This window comes from Macaca fascicularis, chromosome 14, assembly GCF_037993035.2.
Source record: "Macaca fascicularis isolate 582-1 chromosome 14, T2T-MFA8v1.1".
Classification (NCBI taxonomy): Eukaryota; Metazoa; Chordata; class Mammalia; order Primates; family Cercopithecidae; genus Macaca; species Macaca fascicularis.
The window spans coordinates 102,272,003-102,295,805 of NC_088388.1; the positions used below are offsets into that span (position 1 = coordinate 102,272,003).

At 35.3% G+C, this 23,803-nt stretch overlaps 1 protein-coding gene across 5 annotated transcripts in view; it reads left to right on the forward strand.

Moving 5' to 3' along the window:
• Positions 1–23,803, forward strand: part of DYNC2H1 (dynein cytoplasmic 2 heavy chain 1) — a 355,588-nt gene that overhangs the window by 153,908 nt on the left and 177,877 nt on the right. For all 5 annotated transcript variants that reach the window (XM_005579474.5, XM_005579475.5, XM_005579476.5 and 2 more), the window contains 5 exons: positions 11,769–11,834; positions 13,625–13,675; positions 14,453–14,530; positions 18,113–18,244; positions 19,387–19,459. In XM_005579474.5, the coding sequence (XP_005579531.3) occupies positions 11,769–11,834; positions 13,625–13,675; positions 14,453–14,530; positions 18,113–18,244; positions 19,387–19,459 (400 nt within the window). The remainder of the gene's footprint in view (positions 1–11,768; positions 11,835–13,624; positions 13,676–14,452; positions 14,531–18,112; positions 18,245–19,386; positions 19,460–23,803) is intronic.

Consider the following 23,803-nt stretch of genomic DNA (forward strand, 5'->3'; position numbering starts at 1 on the left):
TCTTAAAGATCCATTTAACTATTTCCATCCATTATTCCTTCATTAGAGTAAACCAGCTCAAGGTTAGATTTGTTCCTTATCATCTATTTCCTATCTCTTTATATTTATAAGTACAAATATATAGATATAATTAAAAAATTTTTCTTGCTATATATTTTGTTCCATAGTTTCTCTCTTTTTTTTTTTTTGTGGTAAGTCTTGAAGATCTTTCCATGAGTATAAACATGTTAACTTCATTATTTTTAGTGATTGTGTGGTATTTTATAATATGATCATATACTACTTTACTACTCTCAGTGAATATTAGATGATTTATACATTTTTTGTTCTTATACATGACTATAGTGAATATCCCATATGGTACACTTATTTTTATATATAGTATAAGTATTTCTATTCAGTAAATTTCTGTAAGTAAAATTGCTGGTCCAAGGATTACTTTTTAAATCTTATTGAATATTAGCAGATTGCTTTCTGGAAAGCTTTTTGCCAGTTAGTATTTCTACCCACATGATAATAAAGGTATATCTTTATCTCCTTTGTTGCACTTTATCAACCCAGGATGTTATCAGTCCTTTAAATTTTCACCAGATTATGGTTTATAAATGTTATCTTATTGTTTTGTATCTTCTTTATTGTTTTTAAAGTTGTTTAAAAACAACTTCCTCCCTTACCTTGTCATCATCTGTTTTCTTGATATTTTAAATAAGCTTTTGCTTTATATAGAACAAGTCTATTTTATTGTAATTATTGTTCTTCTAATTTTTAATCATTGGATTTACTTGATTTATATTTCTGGGTTGTTCGATTTGTATGAGTAGTTTTTTTAATGTAGTTGTAATCTGTTTTATTTTCTAGGCAATATATTAAGCCTACCAAGTTTTATTATTGGTCAGTCTTATAATAATGTGCTTAATGGTTTTTACATTTTTATTTCTAAGACCTTTACACTGAAATGGGCTGTGATTTATGAAAATGTTATGGAGCTACAGTTATTTTAAGCTGCCCCAAATCTTTTTTGAAAGTGGATGTGTTATAAATAAATATTATTCTTAAAAATTGTTTATGGCAAAAGAGAATATAAACTTCCTTCTTGTTCATTTCAAATATTAGTAGCTTTTCTTATTAGGAGTTAGTTGCTTGTTTCTAAACTATGTATCTTACCTCAGTGTATATATTCTCATTTTATCGTTAGTAATACAGTATATTCACTGATGAAATTTGAACACCTGTGTCCTGAATTTTATAATGTAATTTGGGAAGGATAAAATGATTTAATATATTAGTGAACTGTAGTGACTGTAGTGAGGTTATTTCTTTTAAGTTACTCTATCTTCTAAAAATGCACATATTAGGCAAAAGGCAGCATTTTTGTTCACTAGGAGAGACGTTGAGAGGCTTAAGCTTATTAATATTTCAGTTAGTATTCAGTTGGGATTTTTCATTACCTACTTTGAATAATACTTTTCTATTGCGAACATGTGAAACTCATTTTTAAAAAGCTATTGTTTACAATTTTTAAGACATGTTTTAATTGATAGAATATCTGTTTTGGAAAATTCATATTTCTGTTTGAGTAATATTAAACTCAGCATTCCACAGGGTTTCAGTGATTAATAAAAATTCAGAAAGCACATTAATCATAAAGCAATGAGATACATTTCTCAAGATTTATCACTATAACCTTACTAAGGATGGAACCAATTTTATATTTAATGAAAGCTTTTAGGGTTTTTAACAGTCAGCATAACATTGAACTATCTGCTAGGTTTCTCTCATGCTGAATTTGCTGTCATGTTGGTGAAGGCAGTATGGCAACAGTAGACTCTTGAAATAGAGAGAGATTAGGATTATTAATGTTCACATCACATTAAACTGAAAGCAAGTTGACCTGAAACAGAAACGTGATTGACTTATTTTGTAGCAGGAAATTTAGACTGTTAATAAACTAAAACAGATAAAGAAAGCTGTCTAGCTCTTTCAGGTTATATTATTAGCTATATCATTGTTTTTTCTTCAAGAGAGCAAAAGTTTTTATTTCAGTTACCTATTTCAGACAATTATAGGATAAATTGTATATTTTGTTCCCTAAAACTTTTGATTATAATAAAACAATTTTTTTATCTAAGTGCCTTTACATATTGTTTCTTCATTTCACTTTATAATTTAGAATAGGTACAAAATAATGGAAGTAGTTGGAGTATTCATTTCCAACGATATTGGGTGAGTATACAGAAAATGGTTGGGGCTGGGCGCAGTGGCTCACACCCGTAATCCCAGCACTTTGGGAGTCAAGGCAGGCGAATCACCTGAGGTCAGAAGTTCGAGATCAGTCTGACCAACATGGTGAAATCCCATCTCTACTAAAAATACAAAAATTAGCTGCGCATGGTGGGGTGTGCCTGTAATCCCACCTATTCTGGAGACTGAGGCACGATAATTGCTTGAACTTAGGAGGCGAAGGTTGCAGTGAGCTGAGATTGCGCCACTGCACTCCAGCCTGGGTGACAGAGCAAGATTCCATCTCAAAATAAATAAATAAATAAATAAATAAATAAAAATACATGAAAGAAAATGGAAGGAAGGATTGGGAGTGTGTGCAGTAGTCATCTCTTATCTATGGGGGATACATTCCAAGACACCCCGCATGGGTGCCTAAGACTGTAGATATACCAAACCCTATAGAAAAAAACATAATATATGTAGGGTTTGGTATTATCCTATACATATCTATCTATACAGATATATATCTGTGATAAAGTGTAATTTATAAATTAGGCACAGTAAGAGATTAACAACAATAATAGTAAAATAGAACAGTTGTAACAATATGTAGTAATGAAAATTGTATGATGTGGTACCTCTCTCTCTCGAAATATCTTATTGTACTGTACTCACCGATCTTGTGATGGTTGATCTGATAACTGAGATGGCTACTAAGTGATTAATGGACAGGTAGCATATATGGCATGGATCTACTGGACAAAGGGACAATTGATGAACCAGACAGGATGGAGCCAGACAGCACGTGATCTCATCATGTTACTCAAAATGGCTTGCAATTTAATACTTATGAATTCTTTGTTTTTGGGGTTTTCCATTTAATATTTTCAGACCACTGTTGACTGTAGGTAACTGAATCCACAGGAAGTAGAATACTATATTCTTACTGTTTCCCTTACCTCTTGGAATTATTATCTCAGATTTGAAATGGCATAGAAAAATGGTGGGATATGAAGAGAAATTGTTTTCATGAAACTTCTTGAAAGTTAATGTCTATGCCACTCGCCTTGCCTCCATTTCCATGTGAATTTGTTTGTTGATTGAGCAAAATTCAGATATATATTATGTTTTAAATTATAATATTACTAACCTCACATGATTTTATTTAGTGTGTAAATAATTTAATTTGGATTCTGCTATTTTTTCTATTAAGATTAGTTTTTCTTATATGAAAAAGTGGAAGTTCTCTGGTTGGATATTTAGAAATTTTATAACTTGTGGCTACTAAAGTGAGTCTTAGTAAGTGATACAGTTTTCTTCTGCTTAAATAACTTTGAAACTTCTAGAATTGTATCTAATCCTTTGAGTTTTCTGAAAATACAGTTGAATGTGCATAAAATTATTCATAAAAATGGGTGATTTAGTCTCAAGCAATATGTGAGTGCCCAAGTTCAATGTTATGTAAACTGCTTTGAGCTTAAAGCATGACTTCTCTTCACAAGGTAACATTTCTTTTATACTTTTCATTGAACATATTTGAAAGCAATAAATATAATAGAGGAGAAGTAAAAGGAATGAATTACTTAGATTTTTTTACTGCTTCTTAGTCTCTTTGAGGATCATGGGTTTATGGAATGTTTTGGAAGTAAATTTGATATGACTGTTATATAGTATATCAGTTTACTGTATATCAGATAGTTATTTTACTGATCACCTTTTATACATATACTGCCATTTAATGCTTACAACAATTCTGTTATACAGAAGAAGAAACTAAGATTTACAGCTAATAATCTTTAGCTTAGATCTAGAGGATACTGGGGTTGAAATTCTAGTGCATACTGCTTGATGCTGAAGATTTCTTGCTGATATGATACAGTTGAAACAAACCACTATCCCTGGAAATGTGAACTTGATCTCAACTAAGGTTCACTTTAAGATGTCCTAATGTCATATTAATCCTGATCTAGTAGTTTCACTCTGATTATTTACTAGAGTGTATGGGATTTAATGGTATGGGAGGTATGGTTGACTTATACCATGTAGTGGCCTACTCTCACTTACTAATTTTTCTTCATTAGCTAGTTATTCATTTAGAGAGTTATTCACTTGAGATTTTGCTTGTTATATATCCCCTTGATATTAAAATATTTTTTAACAAAACTCAAGTATATTGAAATAAATTGTCATTGAATTAAAGTGACCAGATTTCTTGATCTGATAAAGCAAAAATAGATGAAGGATTTTAAAGATACCAAAATATTTGCTCAATTTTTGATTTTGACAGTTTTTCTTAAAAAAAATAACTATTCAGAAAGCCTTAAACTTAATTTATTCATTTTCCTTCCCTTCCCTCCCCTCCCCTCCCCTCCCCTCCCCTCCCCTCCCCTCCCCTTCCCTCCCCTCCCCTCCCCTCCCCTTCCCACCTTCAGAGTCTTGCTCTATTGCCCAGGCTGGAGTGCAGTAGTACAAGCTCAGCTCACTGCAACCTCTGCCTCCTGAGCTCAAGCCATCCTCCCACCTCAGCCTCCCAAATACTGGGACAACAGGTGCACACCACCATGCACAGCTAATTTTTGTACTTTTTGTAGAGATGGGATTTCACCATTTTTCCCAGGCTGGTCTCGAACCTGTGAGCTCAAGTCATCTGCCTGCCTCTGCCTCCCAGGATGCTGGGATGACAGGCATAAGCCATGGCACCCAGTCCCTTAATTTATTCATTCTTAATTTTAATTCTGTTTAACTGGAAATAATGCAGCCATGCACTTGTGCTCATGTTCTTTTTCTCTTTTTCTGTAAATTGTGTTTTTAGTTTTATTCTTGAATCATTATTGTTCTCCTTTATGATGTTATTGTTAAATACTTATGGCTGAAGGAATTTATTGGTACAGGTAGGCAACCTGATAGAGGGCAAAAAGAGCTTTCTTTGCCATTTCCAGCTTAGAAAATTAAGGAAGAAGATCCTCGTTGACCTGTTTTAGGTCAGGTGGCAACCCTTGTATCAATGTCTATGGAGTAATACAATGTGATTGACTGACACTGTAATTACATGCTCATCCTTAAGGTCAGGATATCTTCTGTAACCAGATAACGGGAGAAAGGTAACCACCATTACCCACTTATTGTCCACATATTATGTGCCTATTTTTTGACAACATTTTGGAGTGTTGGGCTCAGTAATAATTAGCAATTAGTTTACTGACTCCAGTGGGTAATCTGAGGATCATAGAATGACAGGGGCTTTACTTCTGTTCCTGAAACCTAGAGACTACGTTGTTCTTCCTCAGTACAAGTGAAGAAATGGCTAAAATAAATGTGGTAGTACCGTGTGTACATTTGTATATATATGTGTGTGTATATATATGACATATATATAAACACACACACATATATATATGTCATAAAGAATTAACTAGGCCAGGCATGGTGACTCATACATGTAATCCCAGCACTTTGCATTGTCAAGGTGGATCAAGGTGGAAGGATCACTGGAGTCCAGGAGTTTGAGGCTGTAGTGAGCTATGATCACACTACTGCACTCCAGCCTGGGCAACAGAATGAGACCGTGTCTGTAAAAACAAACATCAAAACAAATGAAAAGAATTTGCTATATCATTAAATTATAAGTATTGAACTACATCATTAACTGATAAAGGTTTTGAATTAATACAATTTATTGTCTTATTTGTCTTTATCATTATGTATTTCTTTACCTTAAACTATATATGTTGTTATAATCATTTTAAAGATCCACTAATTTATAAAATGTTCATCTTAGTAGCTTCTCCACCTCATCATTATTTAACTATAAATCTGAATTTTAACCTAATACCTAAGAATACTACACTACACATCTCCCCAAAAGACATGCCTTGCTTTTTCTAGTGTTTTAATTCTCATGGTAGTTGTTTCATATATGTATTAGTTGGTTGTAACTGTTTTGGGGGGTTTTTCAGCCACACTTGAACAATGGCCAATTGCTTAGATCTGTTATGTTTCGAGGGTTTTAAAATTCATTTATGTAGGCTGGGCGTGGTGGCTCATGCCTGTAATCCCAGCTCTTTGGGAGGCTGAAGTGGGCAGATGACCTAAGGTCAGGAGTTGGAGACCAACCTGGTCAACATGACAAAACCCCGTCTCTACTAAAAATACAAAAATTAGCCAGGTGTGGTCGTGGGCACCTATAAACCCAACTACTCAGGAGGCTGAGGTAGGAGAATCACTTGAACCTGGGAGGTGGAGGTTGCAGTGAGCTGAGATCACGCCACTGCACTCCAGCGTGGGCGACAGTGAGAGACTCCATCTCAAAAATAAATAAATAAAATAAAATTTATCTATGTAATGTTCATTTGTTATGTTATAGTTGTGAATGCATTTTTTTTAAAAGTAGGCTTTATGTTTTAGAGCAGTTTTGGGTTCATGGCAAAATTAAGCAGAAAGTATAGAGATTTCCCATATATTTCATGCCCCCACATACTATACAGCCTCCTTCACTATCAAAATCCTGCACCAGAGTGGTACACTTGTTAAAACTGTTGAACCTACATTGACACATCCTAATCACCTGAAGTTCATCATTTACCTTAAGGTCCACTCTTGGTATTGTACTTTACATGGATTTTGAGAAATGTAAATGACATGTGTTCACCATTCTAGTATCTTACAGAGTAGTTTCACTGCTCTTAAAATATTCTCTGCCTTTTCATTCCTGCTCACTTAACCCCTGGCAAACACTGATGCTTTTCCTGTCCATAGTTTTGCCTGTTCCAAATTATATTCTAATTATGTTTGTCATATAATTGGAATCATACAGTATGTCAGTATGTAGCCTTTGTAGATTGTGTTCTTTCAGTTACTATTGTGCATTTAAGGTTCTTTCATTTTTTTTCATGGCATAGTATCTCATTTCTTTTTAATGTTGAATACAATACAATTCCATTATCTGGAGGACCACAGTTTATCCGTTCGGCACCTACTGAAGGAAATCTTGGTTGCTTCCAAGTTTTGACAATTACGATTAAAGCAGCTGTAAACATTCATATGCAGGTTTTTGTGTAGACATAACATTTCAACACATTTAGGTAAATACCGAGGAAGGCAATTGCTGGATCATATGATAAGAATATATTTTGTTTTGTAAGAAACTGCTAACCTACCTTCCAAAGTGGCTGTACCCTTTTGCATTCCTGCCAGCAATTAATGAGGGTTTCTGTTGCTCAACAGCCTTACCATTATCTGGTGCTGTCAGTGTTTTGGATTTTGGCCTTTCTCATAGGTGTATAGTAGTGACTTATTTTAATTTGCCTTTTTCTGATGACATATGATGTGGAACATTTTTTTACGTGCTCACATGTTTGTTTTTTGTTAATTCACTTAATCAAGAAATAGTTATTGAGTACTACACACACACACACACACACACACGCACACGCAAGTGCACATCCCCAATATGTACTTTTATAAAATAAATTTTACTTATGTAGGTGTGATTTTCTTGTAGGCAAGGAAATCACTTGCTAGTAGTATTTACAGGAAGGTCTTTTCGTTGTATGTATGTTTTGTATAAATGGTGACTTAATCTCATATTTATCCTAATCTGTCGGTTATTATTTACAGTATGGGAAAAGCTATACAAATTATCTGTTAAAACTTGGTAGGAAGATTTGTGCTTAATAGATGTCTTCTTTTTGTTAATAAACATTTACTGTTTTTTTTAAAAAATGCAAATGATACAAGCTTATTTTAGGAAATTTGCAAAATACACATAAGAATAAAGAAAACAAAAAGGAACTACAATCTCAAAATTAAATCACTGATTAAATTTTGGTATCTGTTTTAATGTGTTTTTGCAGATATTTATCCATATATGTATGTTTTTATAAACATATTCCTCCTTCTACAAAATGGACTATGCTATATATATTTTATTTTGATTATTATTTATGATAGACTTTTGGACATTGTTATTTAAGTTTTCCCTCTGTTATAAACAATCTTTCAAAGCCTATCCTTATTTCTTATTAGGAGCACATATGTGATCCCTTTGCTTAAATTTCTAGAAGTGAAATTTCTTAATTTAAGGACATGTAGAATGTTAAGGAACACATAAAATGCCCTCCAAAAAAGACAGCATCAATTTCATTCTCAACAGCAATCTGTTCGAGTTTTAAATCTCTGAACCTTATTTATACCAGGTATTTTATAAAGTACTTAGCCTTAAGATTCTTATTTTAACGTATGCCACTTAATTTTTTTAATTACAAGTTATTCGTGCTCTTTGTAATAGCCAAATGATGTATACGTATAAATAAAGAAAAAAAGTCTCCTTTTCAGTCTCTCCCCAACTTGATACCCCCTTTTAGATCTTATATAACAGGTGTTAAAAATTTGGTTTGATTCTTCACAAATTTATATTTGTGCTCATATAGTTATACAAAGTGTGTGTTCAAATTTTAACATGTATGACTTTTTGTATTCAATTTTTAAAAAATTTAGTTCCAATTTTATTTTAATGTGGGTAACTTCCTTAGGTTTTTCTTTCATTTTACTTATATTTTACAAATTTCTCTTCATCTAGGTCTAATTTAAATGATTATAAAGTTCTCTTCCCCTCCTTCATCTGCCTTTTTCAGAAGAGCTGTCTACTTCTGGGATGTTTAGTCCCTTCTTACATTCTTGAGTATTTAATGATACTTGTATTAGAGTCTGTTTCAGATTGTTCTATTATCTGAAATTCTTAACATTTTAGTCTTCTTTTCTGATGTGTCTAATGACCCTTGCTTACAGTGGATTGTTTTCTCCTGCTGATACTTTTGGACCATGAACTCATCTTCAGTGATACTTTATCTTTTGGAGTTCTTTGAGATCAGGGTTAGGGGAGTAGTTCTCTAAAGCAAGCTTGCCTAAACTCTTACCAGGTAACCCAGTGACATCACGATTAGTTCTGTTGTTTAGGGACTCCTTTTCAGTCCATAGTTAAAATTTATGCCTTAACTCTGTGCTCGGCACAAGTATGATGTTTAATTTTTTCAGAGGACACTTCTTTTGCCCAGATTCCAGGTATATTTGTTGTTTCATGTGAGCATGGGCCCTTTTTTTCTGGTTCATATTTTTACTGATAGTGTAATTCTTTAAAGGCCCAAGTTTTAGAAAGAAAGCAATCTCACTGTTAATATTTCTCCTTGTGTTGGCTCAGGTAGGTTGTGCCCTAGGTTACCATGACTGTTTTCCTCCAAGGCAGCCATAGCTGCTTTTAATGCCACTCTGGTTTCCAATTCCCTCTTTTTTTTCTGATGCTTGAGGACCTTTTATCCAAGATTTTAGGTATTTGTAGCTGGAAATTTTGAAAATTAGTTTTTCATCTTCCATTTTGCTAGAACTGAGACACCAATTGCTGATTTTCTGTATTAATTTCCTGCACGTTGGTAATTGTGTTCCATAGACGAAAAGATTAATAATGATTGAATAAAATGTAGGATCCATTTTATTCATTATTATTAGTACTAATAAAATGATAACTAATATTTATTGGGCTTTTAGAGTGTGCTAGGTACCATGCTAAGTGCTTCAGATACATTATCTAATCTAATTATTAAAATAATATAGTGAGGTAGATAGTATTTAATATTATTGTCCCGTCATTACAGAGACAGAAAACTGAGGTCAAGAGAGATGATGTAATTTGTTTTTGGCTAAGATCACCTGGCTAGTAAAATAGGAGGGATGGAATTTGTATCCAGTTTCTTGATTCTGGACCTGTGTTGGTTCTTTTTTTCCTTTTTTTGACATGAATTTTCGCTCTTGTTGCCAAGGCTGGAGTGTGCAATGGCGAGATCTTGGCTCACTACAACCTCCACCTCCAGGGTTGAAGTGATTCTCCTGCCTCGGCCTCCCGAGTAGCAGGAACTACAGGCATATGCCACCACACCCAGCTAATTTTTGTATTTTTAGTAGAGACAGAGTTTCACCATGTTGGCCAGGCTGGTCTCAAACTCCTGACCTCAGGTGATCCGCCTGCCTTGGCCTCCCAAAGTGCTGGGATTACAGGCATGAGCCACCATGCTTGGCCCTGTGTGGGTTCTTAATGCCCATGTAAAGAGACTGTTCTTATAAGAAATACTTGTTATTCACCTGCCTATTGTAGGCAATAGGGTTGCAGTGGAGAACAAAGCCTACCCAATCTCATGGAGAGTAGAGTTAGCATACTGTGTGGATTAAAAACACTCTTCCCGTAAATGGAAACAAGTTGGTTTATTTCCACAACATTTAAAATATTAAAACATCAAATCTTATTTTGCATAGGTACCTTGTATTTAAGAGTCTTGTTTTTGATACATCATGTAACAATTATATCTTATCCATTTTCATACTATATGTCTGACACAGTATTGTTTTGCCAGAAAGATGTTTTACTATATTTTAATAAAGACATAATTTTATTTACTTAATTTTGTATGCCCTATATAAACTTGTGGCTCTTATTTAATTTAATATGTTCTTAGAAATTGGACCAATTCTTACTTACGGAAAAATAATTAGTTTTCAATTCTTTGTAAATGTATTATTTAATGTCAGAGTTGAAGTCAAAGAGTATGATCCTCCTAAGACTACTGGCAGCACCTAGTAGAATGTATGTGGCATATTATTTAGTTCACTTCCTACATTCTTCGACTTTGTTTCTTCCTTCTTTCATTTTGTCTTTTAGATTGCTCCTGAAAGTCTGAATCTTAATTTCTACCTTATTTTTCTATCCTCCCTTCTTTTTTTCCTCCTTCCTTTAGTGAGAAATATTTGAGCATAATCCGTGTTCTAGTTTTCTGATAAAGTAGCTATGACCTTCTCCTTTGATAACTCTCATTCTATGTGATTTGGTGTCTTTTTTGATATCTGTTTATTGACAGCCTGTTTTTGGTTCTGCTTTTGTTTCTGTGAAATATTGGGTTATCTTATAGTTTTTTCTGTGTTATCTAACCTCAATTAGTTACTCATGTTTTAACTTTCTAAGTGATAATACATTGAAGGAATTATTTGTTGTTTGCGCTTATTTGGTATAACTTTTCTTCTTGTGTGGAAAATGAAGAGTTCACTACAGTTTTCTGTTTGGTTTAGGAGATTATTCTATCCAGGAAAGAGAAAATAGTTGTCATAATTGCATATAGTCACCCATATGTTTAAACCTACACAGTGACAAACTGAAGATTGCTAATGCATGGGGTGGATTTGGTGAATAAATGACTAATCTAAATTTCACAATTGTATTAATGTTTCACCTGGCAAAGTTAGTTTTGTTTTGTCTTTTAATGACATGGGTCCACTGCATAATTGTTAGTGCTTTCTCTAAAAATTTGATCACTTACTCTGACCCCACCCCTGACTTGAAGTGTTTCTAAGATGTAGAAAGCAATCTGAATAGTAATTTCTTACATGGATAAAAGTAGGTCATATGAAGACAGAATGGAGATTTTTGTGTGCCAGATTTTAAGGACTATGCTTTTCCAAAGACACAAATTTTTAAAAGGCAAGATAATATCTGTTATTCTTTGCAGGCTGATCAGTTGATGTTCGCTTTGCATTTTGTTCGAGGCATGCATCCTGAACTTTTTCAAGAAAATGTAAGTCAAATTAAAGGAGAGAAATTTTACAGTAACATAGAAATTTGTTAATGGGTAGATTTATGTTTACATTAGAAGTTACTTTAGGCTAGAAATTATATATCAACCTATTAATCTTTTACTAAGTTAGAAATGTGGTATAAAATGGTGATTTCTAGTTCTACTTCCCTGTGGATGAGCCTAACATTCCAGAGTGATGGTAAGGCAAGGAAAGAAATCTCCCAAGCTGCCTACATTTTTCTGAACCCAGGTTCACTTACTTAGGGCAACAGAAGAGTCAGCCTTCTTATTTTCCTGGCCTAGGTAGTAGAGCTCATAAATAGAAAAAGTGAGATAATATTGGTACAAAACTACATTCTTTATTGCTTCCACTGAACTGTCAAGAGGCAGCAGGTGAGGCATGAGGATGGGCAGTTCTTAGAAGTTTGCCTGAACCTACAGGTTTATGTTCATCTTTTTATGTATAATTTATCTTCCTTGTTTATGATCTCATTTCTAGTCTGCCATGTAACCCCTTCTCAAACTTCAAAAGGACCTCCCTTGAGCTGGAGCTAATGAAACCATTTTTTGTCTGCTTACAATTTTAAAAACAGTTATTCGCAAGTAATTTGTCTCATTATGATGCTGTTATCATAAAGTGAGATTCCAGTAGCCAGGGTGCCAAGGGATGGTATATGGACAGTGCAGTTTTGACCTACTTTACTCTACTTGGTCAAATTTTGACTATTTTCTGGTTCCCTTCATTTGAATATAATAGTTAAAAGAATGCAGACCATTCACAGTTCTTCCTATGTTCTCTCTTTGTTTTTCTCTGACTCCACATGCACTGGCTAACTTGTATAGTTTCTCCTGAATTTATTCATTTGGTCCCATTAACTCCTGTTGATAACTTTGATGTCTTCTCTTCTTCCTATATAATGTTTTTCACTATGATCAGTAGGTTCCATGAAATATATATATTCACTATTTTTCTCTCCTAAAGTGTAAAGAAACTGTCATTGGGAAAGGAGAACATTTTTCTGTGACTCACATAATGTAGTAGTAATCATTCATATTTTGCTTATTTGTGGCTGCATAATTCTAATAGGAAGAGTGTGTGGCCAGGGTGCGTGAAGGCAGAAAATACATTGCTTTGGTAGTTTTTCCACATTGCTCTCGAATTTTCATTTATTTTGCTTATTTGCTGGCCAGTGTGTGACAATAGTATGGTAGTACCTATTATTGTCTAACTTACGGATGCCATGGGGAAGGCATAGATTTTCTTAGCACTAGATTCTAGAACACTTGATTAATCTTAATTCTATGGCAAAAAAAAAAAAAAAAAAGGATTAATGGCATCTTCTCTCAATCAGTGAGAAAAAATATGTTAATGGAATTACTTTTCTCAATATTTCCTACCAGATACCATTTTTAAATTTTTGGGTGCACCTTACTGCTTACTCATTAGCAACAAATAGCCTGTGGAAAAACAATTAACAGGTAGTGACAAATGTTAATTGAACTTGACATTTAAATTTTTAGACATTGAGACTCATATATATAATGGAGTTATTGTTTTGTTTTACTAAAATTATTCTTAGTAGATTTCATATTAGTATTTTATGTTATCACATTAATACATTCTTGATAATGTTAACGTACTAGAAGAAGTGGTAAGATGGAAATGAATTTTTTTTTTCCCTATCTCCATAAAGAACTGCATTTTAAGCCATCTTATAGGGTAAGTTAGACAATTTTGTTGACTGGTTATCATCTTTATATTTTTGTGTTCCTATGTTTTTATTCAATAGGAATGGGATACGTTTACAGGTGTGGTTGTTGGAGACATGTTACGTAAAGCTGTAAGTTAAAATAATCTATTTTGCTGTTAGAGAAAATATTTCTGGCTTTTTGTTGATCAAGTATAATTTGCTTCAGAGGTGTTCTAAATTATTGTTGAAGTTATACTTTGATTAGAAGAATGTATTCTGGCCTCTTAAGTATTTCCTATAAAATAGACCTAAGTATATTTGTTTGTTTTAAAGACGTATATTCTGAGAATAATATGTAATACTAACAAATTAATGCAGTTTCTTTTTCTCAGTATATGTATTTTATTCCAAGGATAATTTTATATAATCTTTAAGAAAAACAAATCTTATAACTTGAAAATTTTTCTTATATAATGGGAGTCTTAAAATTACATTTTAGAACTTTTAATAACTTCACTCAAATTTAGCTTTTTTCCTAGTAATTTCCTATTTGAATACATAATAAATAATAGTCTTCTAGCAGTATACCCAAAATATAACATGGAACCTAGATAATGTCTGAAATGTAAGATATAATTAAAAATAATGTACCTTTTATGACAGTTCCTTATGACATTTGAGTTTTTCTGAAGTTTCCTGAAAGATTAAGCACAATAAAAAAATGATTGCAACATTTGCCTAAATGGTTCTCTGTCCCTTATATTACATAGAATTTTACCATGGTGGCTTGTAAAATACATTTTAAAAAAAGAAATAATGTATAGAATGAACTTTTTTTTCAAAATAATAAAATAGCTAATCAATTGCTATTTTTCAAACTCTGAATTTTACCAAGTATACTAAGGAAAAGAATTGCTTTTATTAAAGGACTCTCAACAAAAAATACGTGATCAGCTTCCGTCTTGGATAGATCAGGAGCGAAGCTGGGCCGTGGCAACATTAAAGGTATTCCTTTTCTACTATGAGACATATTTTAATTTCTTCTGTATTTATATTGTCTCTGTTGATACTTTGCCCTCCTTATTCATAATTAGCGTTAATATTTTCATAGGATGTAAGTTCTCCCAGTAAAAAGTTACCAAAGAATTATTGTGATGAGTCCTTTAATCAGTAATTACTAAACCTTTCGGTTATGAAATAGCATGCCTTCCAAATACAGTATTTTCTTTCTCTCTCTCCCAATCCCAGCCGCCAAGGTAAGTTAGGCTATGAGAATGGTGACATGGGAGAAGAAAAAGCAGTTTAGAAGCCTGACTCTCAACAGTTCTGTGTTCTTCAACTACTCAGGCTAAAAATGTTTTTGTGGGAAATGAAAGACAAATCTATGGATATATATGTTTCCATCCTTCCCCTGCTTTTCTTCACAACTGTTATAACATGATAATAGCACATGATAAAAACAGTTAGAATAGCTAGCATTTACTGATGGCTTACTATGTTCAAGGCATTATACAGAATTTGAAAATGGATTATCTCACTAAATATTTTCAATGACATTATGAGGTAGAATAGCTAGCATTTACTGATGGCTTACTATGTTCAAGGCATTATACAGAATTTGAAAATGGATTATCTCACTAAATATTTTCAATAACATTATGAGGTAGCTATTGTAATTATCCTTGTGTCACAGATGAGGAAATTAAGGCACAGAAACATACAGTAACTTGTTTATGGTCACTTAGGAAGTAGAGCCAGGATTTAAAACTGTGTTTCTTGCTGCATAGTCTGGGCTCTTCACCACTACTCTTTACTGCCTTCATTTCATAAATATTGGTTGAGTAAAATAAATGAAAAAAAGAGGGGGACGATTCTGTTTTATATCCTCCATTTTTTTCATTTATCATTTGTTTGGTGCTTACTACCAGTTGGCATAATGCTAGTGACAGTCTTTACTTGACCAAACTTTAGTCAGCCTCTTGAACCTTCTTCTAGGCCCACCTGTGCACTTCCTTGTAAAATCTACTTTTAACAGGAACCGTGCAAAGTTGGTTTAGTGAGAATTTATTCATCTTCCATATCTGATTACCCTTGATATCTAATCAGATTCCTCATTCCCCACTGTTCCCCAGGTGATTCTGATGACTTTGGCCTGTCTTCAGTAAGAATCCTATTAGATTGGTTTAGCCAGAAATCCCTGTACCCGATATTTCCTCTTAGTAATTTTCCATCCACTGACGTCACTTTGCTCCTTGGTTAAAAATTTCCACTTGACCATGCTGTATTCAAAATTGAGCCCTGCTCTGTGCTGAAGTCTTTTTCCCCCTATTGCTTCTTCTGTTGTAATAGTCCTGAAAAAAAATCTGCTTTCAATGCTTTAACTACTGACAAGCTCTGGTGTTTTTGTTTATACCAGTGGAATGACAGGTGTCTATTTTATAATAGAGACTCTGCCATGAACAAACTTACACTGTAGAGAGCATATCAAATCATTACCTTGTCATAATGGTTGGCAGTATACAAGGTAGCCAAATACATGAGGATAATAGAATGTGCAGCACACCTAAATTAGTAATGATGGGGCCTTGTATACTAAATGTCACTAAAGTTAACAGACTACCATCAAGTGTTACTTTAGTAGGCTTAGATCATTTATTAAAAAGTAATTAAATTGACATGTAATTTTCTGCTGTTTAATTTTAGTTAAGTTACATAATGAAATTTGGGCAATATAATGGATTATTTTTATATGAATATAGATGTTTGGATAAAGCATTTTTATATACTTGATTTATGTTTATATTATATGAAGTTCTATACTGAAGATATAGATCTTCTAAATTTCTCATTTGTTTTCAGTGAAAATTCTTCACCTTTACAGATTTACATTTCTGATCTTACACCCCACTCTTGAAAAATTGGGGAAAAGAGAACACTGTTTGAGGTAGAGGGAATTAATATGTTTGGGAAAACCTCTGAAAGATGATTTTGTTTAAAGTGAATATTGAACATGGAATAGAAATTTATGAGGTCGCAAAGAGGGTTAGAACATTTAGAGACAACAGAAGCAACATGTTTACAAATAGAGACATAAACAAATAGGGTTTAGGAAACATTCTTTTTTATTGAATTTGATACTGTTTTAGAAAAACAGAGCTCGACAGAATTTAAAACTGTGAAGGTAAGTTTTATTCAAAAGAACTATTGCCATAGGGGAAAAGAGATCTCAGTATAGTACTGGGCTCAATTCTGAATATAGCATGGACAAGTGGGAATTTGTACCCAAGAAGCAGGGTAAGGATTAGTGTTGGGGGTCAGTGGATAGAAAAAAGTGGAAATGTCAGCGGCAAGTGGGGATTCTGGCTAAACTGATTTATCTGGTGAAGGCAGATCAAGATGATCAGATACCAACAGATAACAAGGGTGGGAGAGGAGAAATTTTTTTTTTTTTTTTGAGACAGAGTTTTGCTCTGTGGCCCAGGCTGGAGTGCAGTGGCGTGATCTTGCCTCACTGCAGCCTCTGCCTCCCGGGTTCAAGTGATTCTTCTGCCTCAGCCTCCAGAGTAGCTGGGATTACAGGCGCTCACCACCAGCCTGGCTAATTTTTTTGTATTTTTAATAGAGATGGGGTTTCACCATGTTGTCCAGGCCGGTGTCAAACTCCTGACCTCAGGTGATACACCCAACTTGGCCTCCCAAAGTTCTGGGATTACAGGCGTGAGCCACTGCGCCCAACTGAGAGGAGGAATTCGATTGGATATTAAAGATAGGGAATATTGCTAAAATTACTTAGCAAAATTCTTGTTAAAATAGGATACTACAAGGCATGACATGAAGCCCCTGATTGAGGCCTAGTCAAAGAGAACTCAGAGGAGCCTGACCAAAATTTTTGATAGAGTCTTTGTCAATATTAATATGAAATTTGACATATTTAACATGACAATCCTTAGAATTTACACTTGAGGCCAGGCGCGGTGGCTCACGCCTGTAATCCCAGCGCTTTGGGAGGCTTAGGCGGGCAGATCATGAGATTAGGAAATCGAGACCATCCAGGCTAACACAATGAAACCCCATCTCTACTAAAAACACAAAAAACATTAGCTGGGCGTGGTGGCGGGCGCCTGTGGTCCCAGCTACTCAGGAGGCTGAGGCAGGAGAATGGCGTGAACCCAGGAGGCGGAGCTTGCAGCAGTGAGCCGAGATCGCACCACTGCACTCCAGCCTGGGTGAGAGGGAGACTCCGTCTGAAAAAAAAAAAAAAAAGAATTTACACTTGATCTTAATGACCGCATTTGTTTTCTTCATAAGGTGGAGATAGCTAGATACAAATGTTTTTACATAGAGAAAAGATTTAACTCGTGAGCACTGGTTTAGTACTACGTTGGAAGTTTATTTTAATTCTGGCTTTAATATTAGGTGAGTTTACCATAGTGTTGCTGACCTAGAAATAATTAGACAAGCCAACACAAAGTGGAAAATGAGCAATAAACATCAACTAATAATTGGTTCTTTTAGTTTTTAAAAAAATAAATATATGTGCTTATATTTGTTTATAGCTCACTGTATATGGCCATTTTTATTTTTTAGATTGCTCTCCCCAGTCTTTATCAGACCCTCTGCTTTGAAGATGCAGCTCTGTGGCGTACTTATTATCATAATTCAATGTGTGAGCAAGAGTTTCCATCTATTCTTGCAAAGAAAGTTTCCTTATTTCAGCAGGTAAAATTTAGTGTTATCTAAATGCAAAAAAAAAGTGTTTAATGTTTCTCTTATTATTCAGAAGCCATTTAAAGGAAAGCTTTGCTTTTAGAGTGTTACTTTACCTTTAATGGCATATTTAGGGAAGGGCTTGATGCTTTTGCCACTTTATTGACAATTAAATCATGCCAAAGTTTCTGGGCCGGGTTTCTCTCTCACTGTGGCTTTGTTATTCCCTTTGCCTGAGACCCCAGGGGGATTTTGTAATAGGAAAAATCTGTTTCAGAAAGAAACTAAGGTACAAATTGTACAAGTTTTACAATCATTTCCTGGAGTTATTTTTAAGGAAAAGACCTAATAGTGAGTAACAGGGGATTTTTCCCATTCTATTTTAAAATAGAATGATGAAATCTACTGGCAGGTTCCACTCAAATTTTTTTGCTAGTCAAAAAGATTAGAGTGGGAGAGCTTTTCAGAAGTTGATTCTCCAGGAAATGACCTTTCCATTTATCTCTTCTCTTGATCTGACCCCTTTGTGTCTCCATATACAGTGAATTCTATTTCCCCAAGAGTGCTTACCCAAAAGGAAAATGACTAAGAAAAAATTGATTTGAAAACTTAAAACATCTAGGAATATCATAGATATATATGAATCAGTAGTCCCAGCTACTTGGGAGGCTGCAGTGCAAAGATCACATGAGCTCAGGATTCGAGGCAGCAGTGAGATGTGATTGTACCACTGCACTCCAGCCTGGGTGACAGGGCGAGACACTGTTTCTTTCCTGTTTTTTTTTAAAGGTAAAAATAGTGATTTGAACATTTTAGGGAGGATTTCTGGGTCTCTGTTTGCTGTCAACAGAAATGCCTCACCTACATACCATGATTTTCACCTGCCATTTAGCCTTTTATTAGATCCGGAAGAGGCTGCTAACCCTATGTTTACTTTTGATGATAGGCTTGAGGAAGTAAACGGATTTCAGTAACATTTTTGATATATACTTGCTATATACCTATAGTGACAGTTTAAAGCACAGTAAATATTATGAAACAATGATAAGTGTTCCCATATTTAGTAAACATTTGTTTAATTAGTTAACATTAATTATTGTTTAAAGTAGTTGCACAACTTTATTCTTTAAAAATATTCTGCATTTTATTTTAAGATTCTCGTAGTACAGGCGCTAAGACCGGACAGATTGCAAAGTGCCATGGCTCTTTTTGCATGTAAAACTCTGGGTAAGTGTGATGCTTTTCAAGTACTAGACCACTGACCTAAATTATTTGTTTTTAATTTACCTTTCATTTTATGTTAGCTTTAGATTAGAAATGTTATGGTATCTCTTTTATTCATTCTGTTTATTTATCTTCCAGTCTCTACCTGTTTTAGAAAAATAATTCTCATCTGGGCATGGTGGCTCATCCTGTAACTGCCCAACAGGTTCACCTTGCCTGCTGCCTAGACAGAGCTGATTTGGCAAGACAGAATTGCCATGGAGAAAGAGTAATTCACACAGAGCCGGCTGTACGGGAGACCGGAGTTTTATTACTACTCAAATCAGTCTCCCTGAGCATTGGGGGTTGGAGTTTTTAAAGATGATTTGGTGGGTAGGGGCTTGGGAAGTGGGGCGTGCTGACTGGTCAGGTTGGAGATGGAATCATAGGGGGTTTCAAGTGAGGTTTTCTTGCTGTCTTCTGTTTCTAGGTGGGATCACAGAAATGGTTAGGTTTTACAATAGTGATGTTATCCCCAGGAGCCATTTGGAGATGTTCAGACTTTTGCAGCCAGAGGCTGCATTACCCCTAAACCATAATTTCTGATTTTGTAGCTAATTTGTTAGTCTGTAAAGGCAGACTGGCCCCCAGGCAAGAAAGGGGGTCTTTTTGAAAAAGGGCTATTATGAATTTTGTTTCAGAGTCAAACCGAAACCACCTTTGCAAAAAATAAAACTGAGGAAATTACGAGTGAAAGAGCTCAGACCAAACTGACTCCATCTTGCTTCTAACCTTTAAGCTATCCTTGTTCATTCTTGGGCATAGGCAGAACTAACCTTGGGAAGGAATTTAGTTTATGGTTTGACTCTGAAACAAGATTGATAATAGCCCTTTCGCAAAAAGACCCGCTTTTTGCCTGGGGATAAGTCTGCCTTCAAGGGACTAATAGGTTAGCTATGAGATTAGAAATTATGGTTTAGGCACTGGGCGTGGTGGCTCACGTCTGTAATCCCAGCACTTCGGGAAGCCAAGACGGGTGGATCACTTGAGGTCAGGAATTTAAGACCAACCTGCCCTACTTGGTGAAACCCCATCTTTCCTAAAAAAAAAAAAAAAAAAAAAGAAAGAAAGAAAAATTAGCCGGGCATGGTGGCGGGTGCCTGTAATCCCAGCTACTCGGGAGACTGAGGCAGGAGAATCTCCGGAACCCAGGAAGTGGAGTTTGCAGTGAGGAGATATCACACCACTGCACTCCAGCCTGGGTGACAGAGCAAGACTCAATTCCCCGCCCAAAAAAAGAAATTATGGTTTAGGGGTCATGCAGCCTCTGGCTGCAAGAGTCTGAACGTCTTCAAATGGCTCCTGGGTATAATATCACTATTGTAAAAACTAAGATCAGTGCTTGAGATATTTTGCAGACCCTGCATTAGGTGGATCAGCTGACACCACCTAGTCTGGTAATCTGGCTCAACCAGTTCTATGATCCCACCCAGGAATAGAAGACAGCAAGAAGACCTCACTTCAGCCCTACTGTGAGTCCATCTCCAACCTGACCAATCAGCACCCCCCACTTCCTAAGCCCCTACTCACCAAATCATCTTTACAAACTCTGATCCCGAATGCTTAGGGAGACTGATTTGAGTAATAAAACTCTGGTCTCCTGCACAGCCAGCTCTGTCTTGGTAAATAAACTCTGTCTAGGCAACGGGCAAGGTGAACCCATTGGGCACTACAAAACCATCAACTAAATTCCTTCCCAAGGTTAGTTCAGCCTACACGCAGGAATAAACAAGGTCAGCTTAAAGGTTAGAAGCAAGATGGAGTCGGTTAGGTCTGATCTCTTTCACTGTCGTAATTTCCTGAATTACAACATTTGCACAGGTGGTTTTAATACCTGTAATCCCAGCACATTTGGAGGCTGATGGGGGAGGATTGCTTGAGCCCAGTAGTTTGAGACCAGTCTGGGCAGCATAGTAAGACCTTGTCTTTAGTAAATATTAAAAAATGAGCCAGGCACGGTGGCATATGCCTGTAGTTCTAGCTACTCAGGAGGCTGAAGTGGGAGGATTTCTTGAACTCAGGAGTTCAAGGTTGCAGTGAGCTGTGATTCTGTCACTGCACCCCAATGTGGACAGCCGAGCAAGACCTTGTCTCAAAAAAAGAAAAAAAGAAAAAGAATTCTCTTTGTTGGATATAACCCCTATATAATGTTGAATTAACTCTGACATCCTATATTTAGTAAAGGTATTTGGACTAGAGTGTTCCTCAATCCAATATGATTGGTGTCCTTACAAGAAGACATCCATGTAAAGACAGACACATAAGGAGAACATAATGTGATTATGAAGGCACAGATTCAAGTTGTACAACTACAAGCCAAGGAACACAGAAGATTTCTAGGCAACCACAAGAACCTAGGAAGAGATATGGATGTGTTCTTGTAGGGACACCAGTGATATTGAATTGAGGCACACTCTCGTCCAGTATGACCTCATTTGAAGTTAACTAATTCTGCTTGCAATGGCCCTATTTTCAAAAAGGTGAACATTTTGAGGGACAGGGGTTAGACTTCAAAATATCTTTTTTGGGGGGTGGGGAGGGACACAGTTTAACCCATAACACCTACCAACCAAGCTTTTCGCATAATGCTTGTCTTCTGCCTCACCCATACACACACAAATACTTTGAGTCACTTTTTAGACTGGTCACCTGGTTGGTTAACGGTAAGTATATGGAAATAGTCTGGATATGCCCTGTGCTTTTGTTTACTTATGCAGGGGGAGGAAATGGTCACTGTTTATTCAACTCTGATAGAATGTTTATGTACCAGATAATTTTTACTCATGTCTGGCAGAATAATTATCCACCTTTCTTTTGGTTGCAAGTGACAGATACTATATTAAACTCACTTAAATGAATAAAGGAAATTTATTAGTTTAAGTATTCAATACTCAGGAAAGAAGAGATAGGGCTGGTCTTCAAGTTAACTGGACTTATACAACATCATGACTCAGACAATATCAGGAAACTCTGTCTTTGTCTCAGCCTTGAGTTTGTCTCTGTTTCTCTGCCCCCCTACTCCCATCTCTCTGTTTCTCCCTTTTTCTTTGTGTCTTTATCTCTCTCTTCCTCTCTTGTTGCTTTTAGACTCTCATTTTAATTTCTGCTTGTGTATTATCCTTAGTCTCAAGGGTTCGTAATATTCTGGTTGATAAAACTGCTAACTTCCTGGGTTATATTTTAAAGCTTATGATGAAAGAAGAAAGATAACTTTTCCTTCCCAACTTCACCATCAAAAATCCTAGAGAAGGACTCTGATTTGCTCAACTTAGGTTACATATCCACCTCTGCAACTAATCACATCAGAAATATATGGAATTACATTTCTCCAAAAGCAGCCATGGATGGGGGAGTGGTTATTACCAGAAGTGAAGGAGGGGATGCTGGTACAAAACAATAGATATGCATGATAATCAGGCTACATATAACCTGTTTTAATTTTTATATTTATTGATAGTTTGATACCTGACCTATTAATTTGTCAAGTGCAGCTGGGCATGGTGGCTCACGCCTATAATCCCAGCACTTCGGGAGACCAAGGTGGGCAGATCACCTGAGGTCAGGAGTTCAAGACAAGCCTGGACAACGTGGTGAAACCCCATCTCTACTAAAAGTACAAAAATTATCTGGGTGTGGTGGCAAGTGCCTGTAATCCCAGCTACTCAGGAGGCTGAGGTGGGACAATTGCTTGAGCCCATGAGGTGAAGGATTGCAGTGAGCTGAGTGTCACTGCACTGCAGCCTGGGCTAAAGAGCAAGCCTCTGTCTCATAAATAAATAAATAAATAATTTTTTAAAGTTCATTTTGGGAATCTACCTCCTTTAAGAGTTATAAGTATATAACTTGATTCTGTAGCTGTTGGTGGAAATGTTCTGTAAATGTCTGTTAGGTCTATTTGGTCTATAGTGTAGATTAAGTCTAATGTTTCTTTGTTGATTTTCTATCTGGATGATCTGTCTAATGCTTATAGTGGAGTGTTGAAGTCGCTTGCTATTATTGTATTAGAGTCTATCTCTCTCTTCAGCTCTAATAATATTTACTTTATATCTGGATATTCCAGTGTTAGGTATATAGATACTTACAATTCTTAAATTCTCCTGCTGAATTGACTTCTTTATCATTATATAATGACTTTTTTGGTCTCTTTCTATAGTTTTTGTCTTGAAATCTATTTTATCTGATATAAGTACAGCTACTCCTGCTCTTTTTTGGTTTCCATTTGCATGGAATATCTTTTTCCATCTCTCTATTTTCAGTCTATATGAGTCTTCATATATGAACTGAGTTTCTTGTAGGCAGCATACAGTT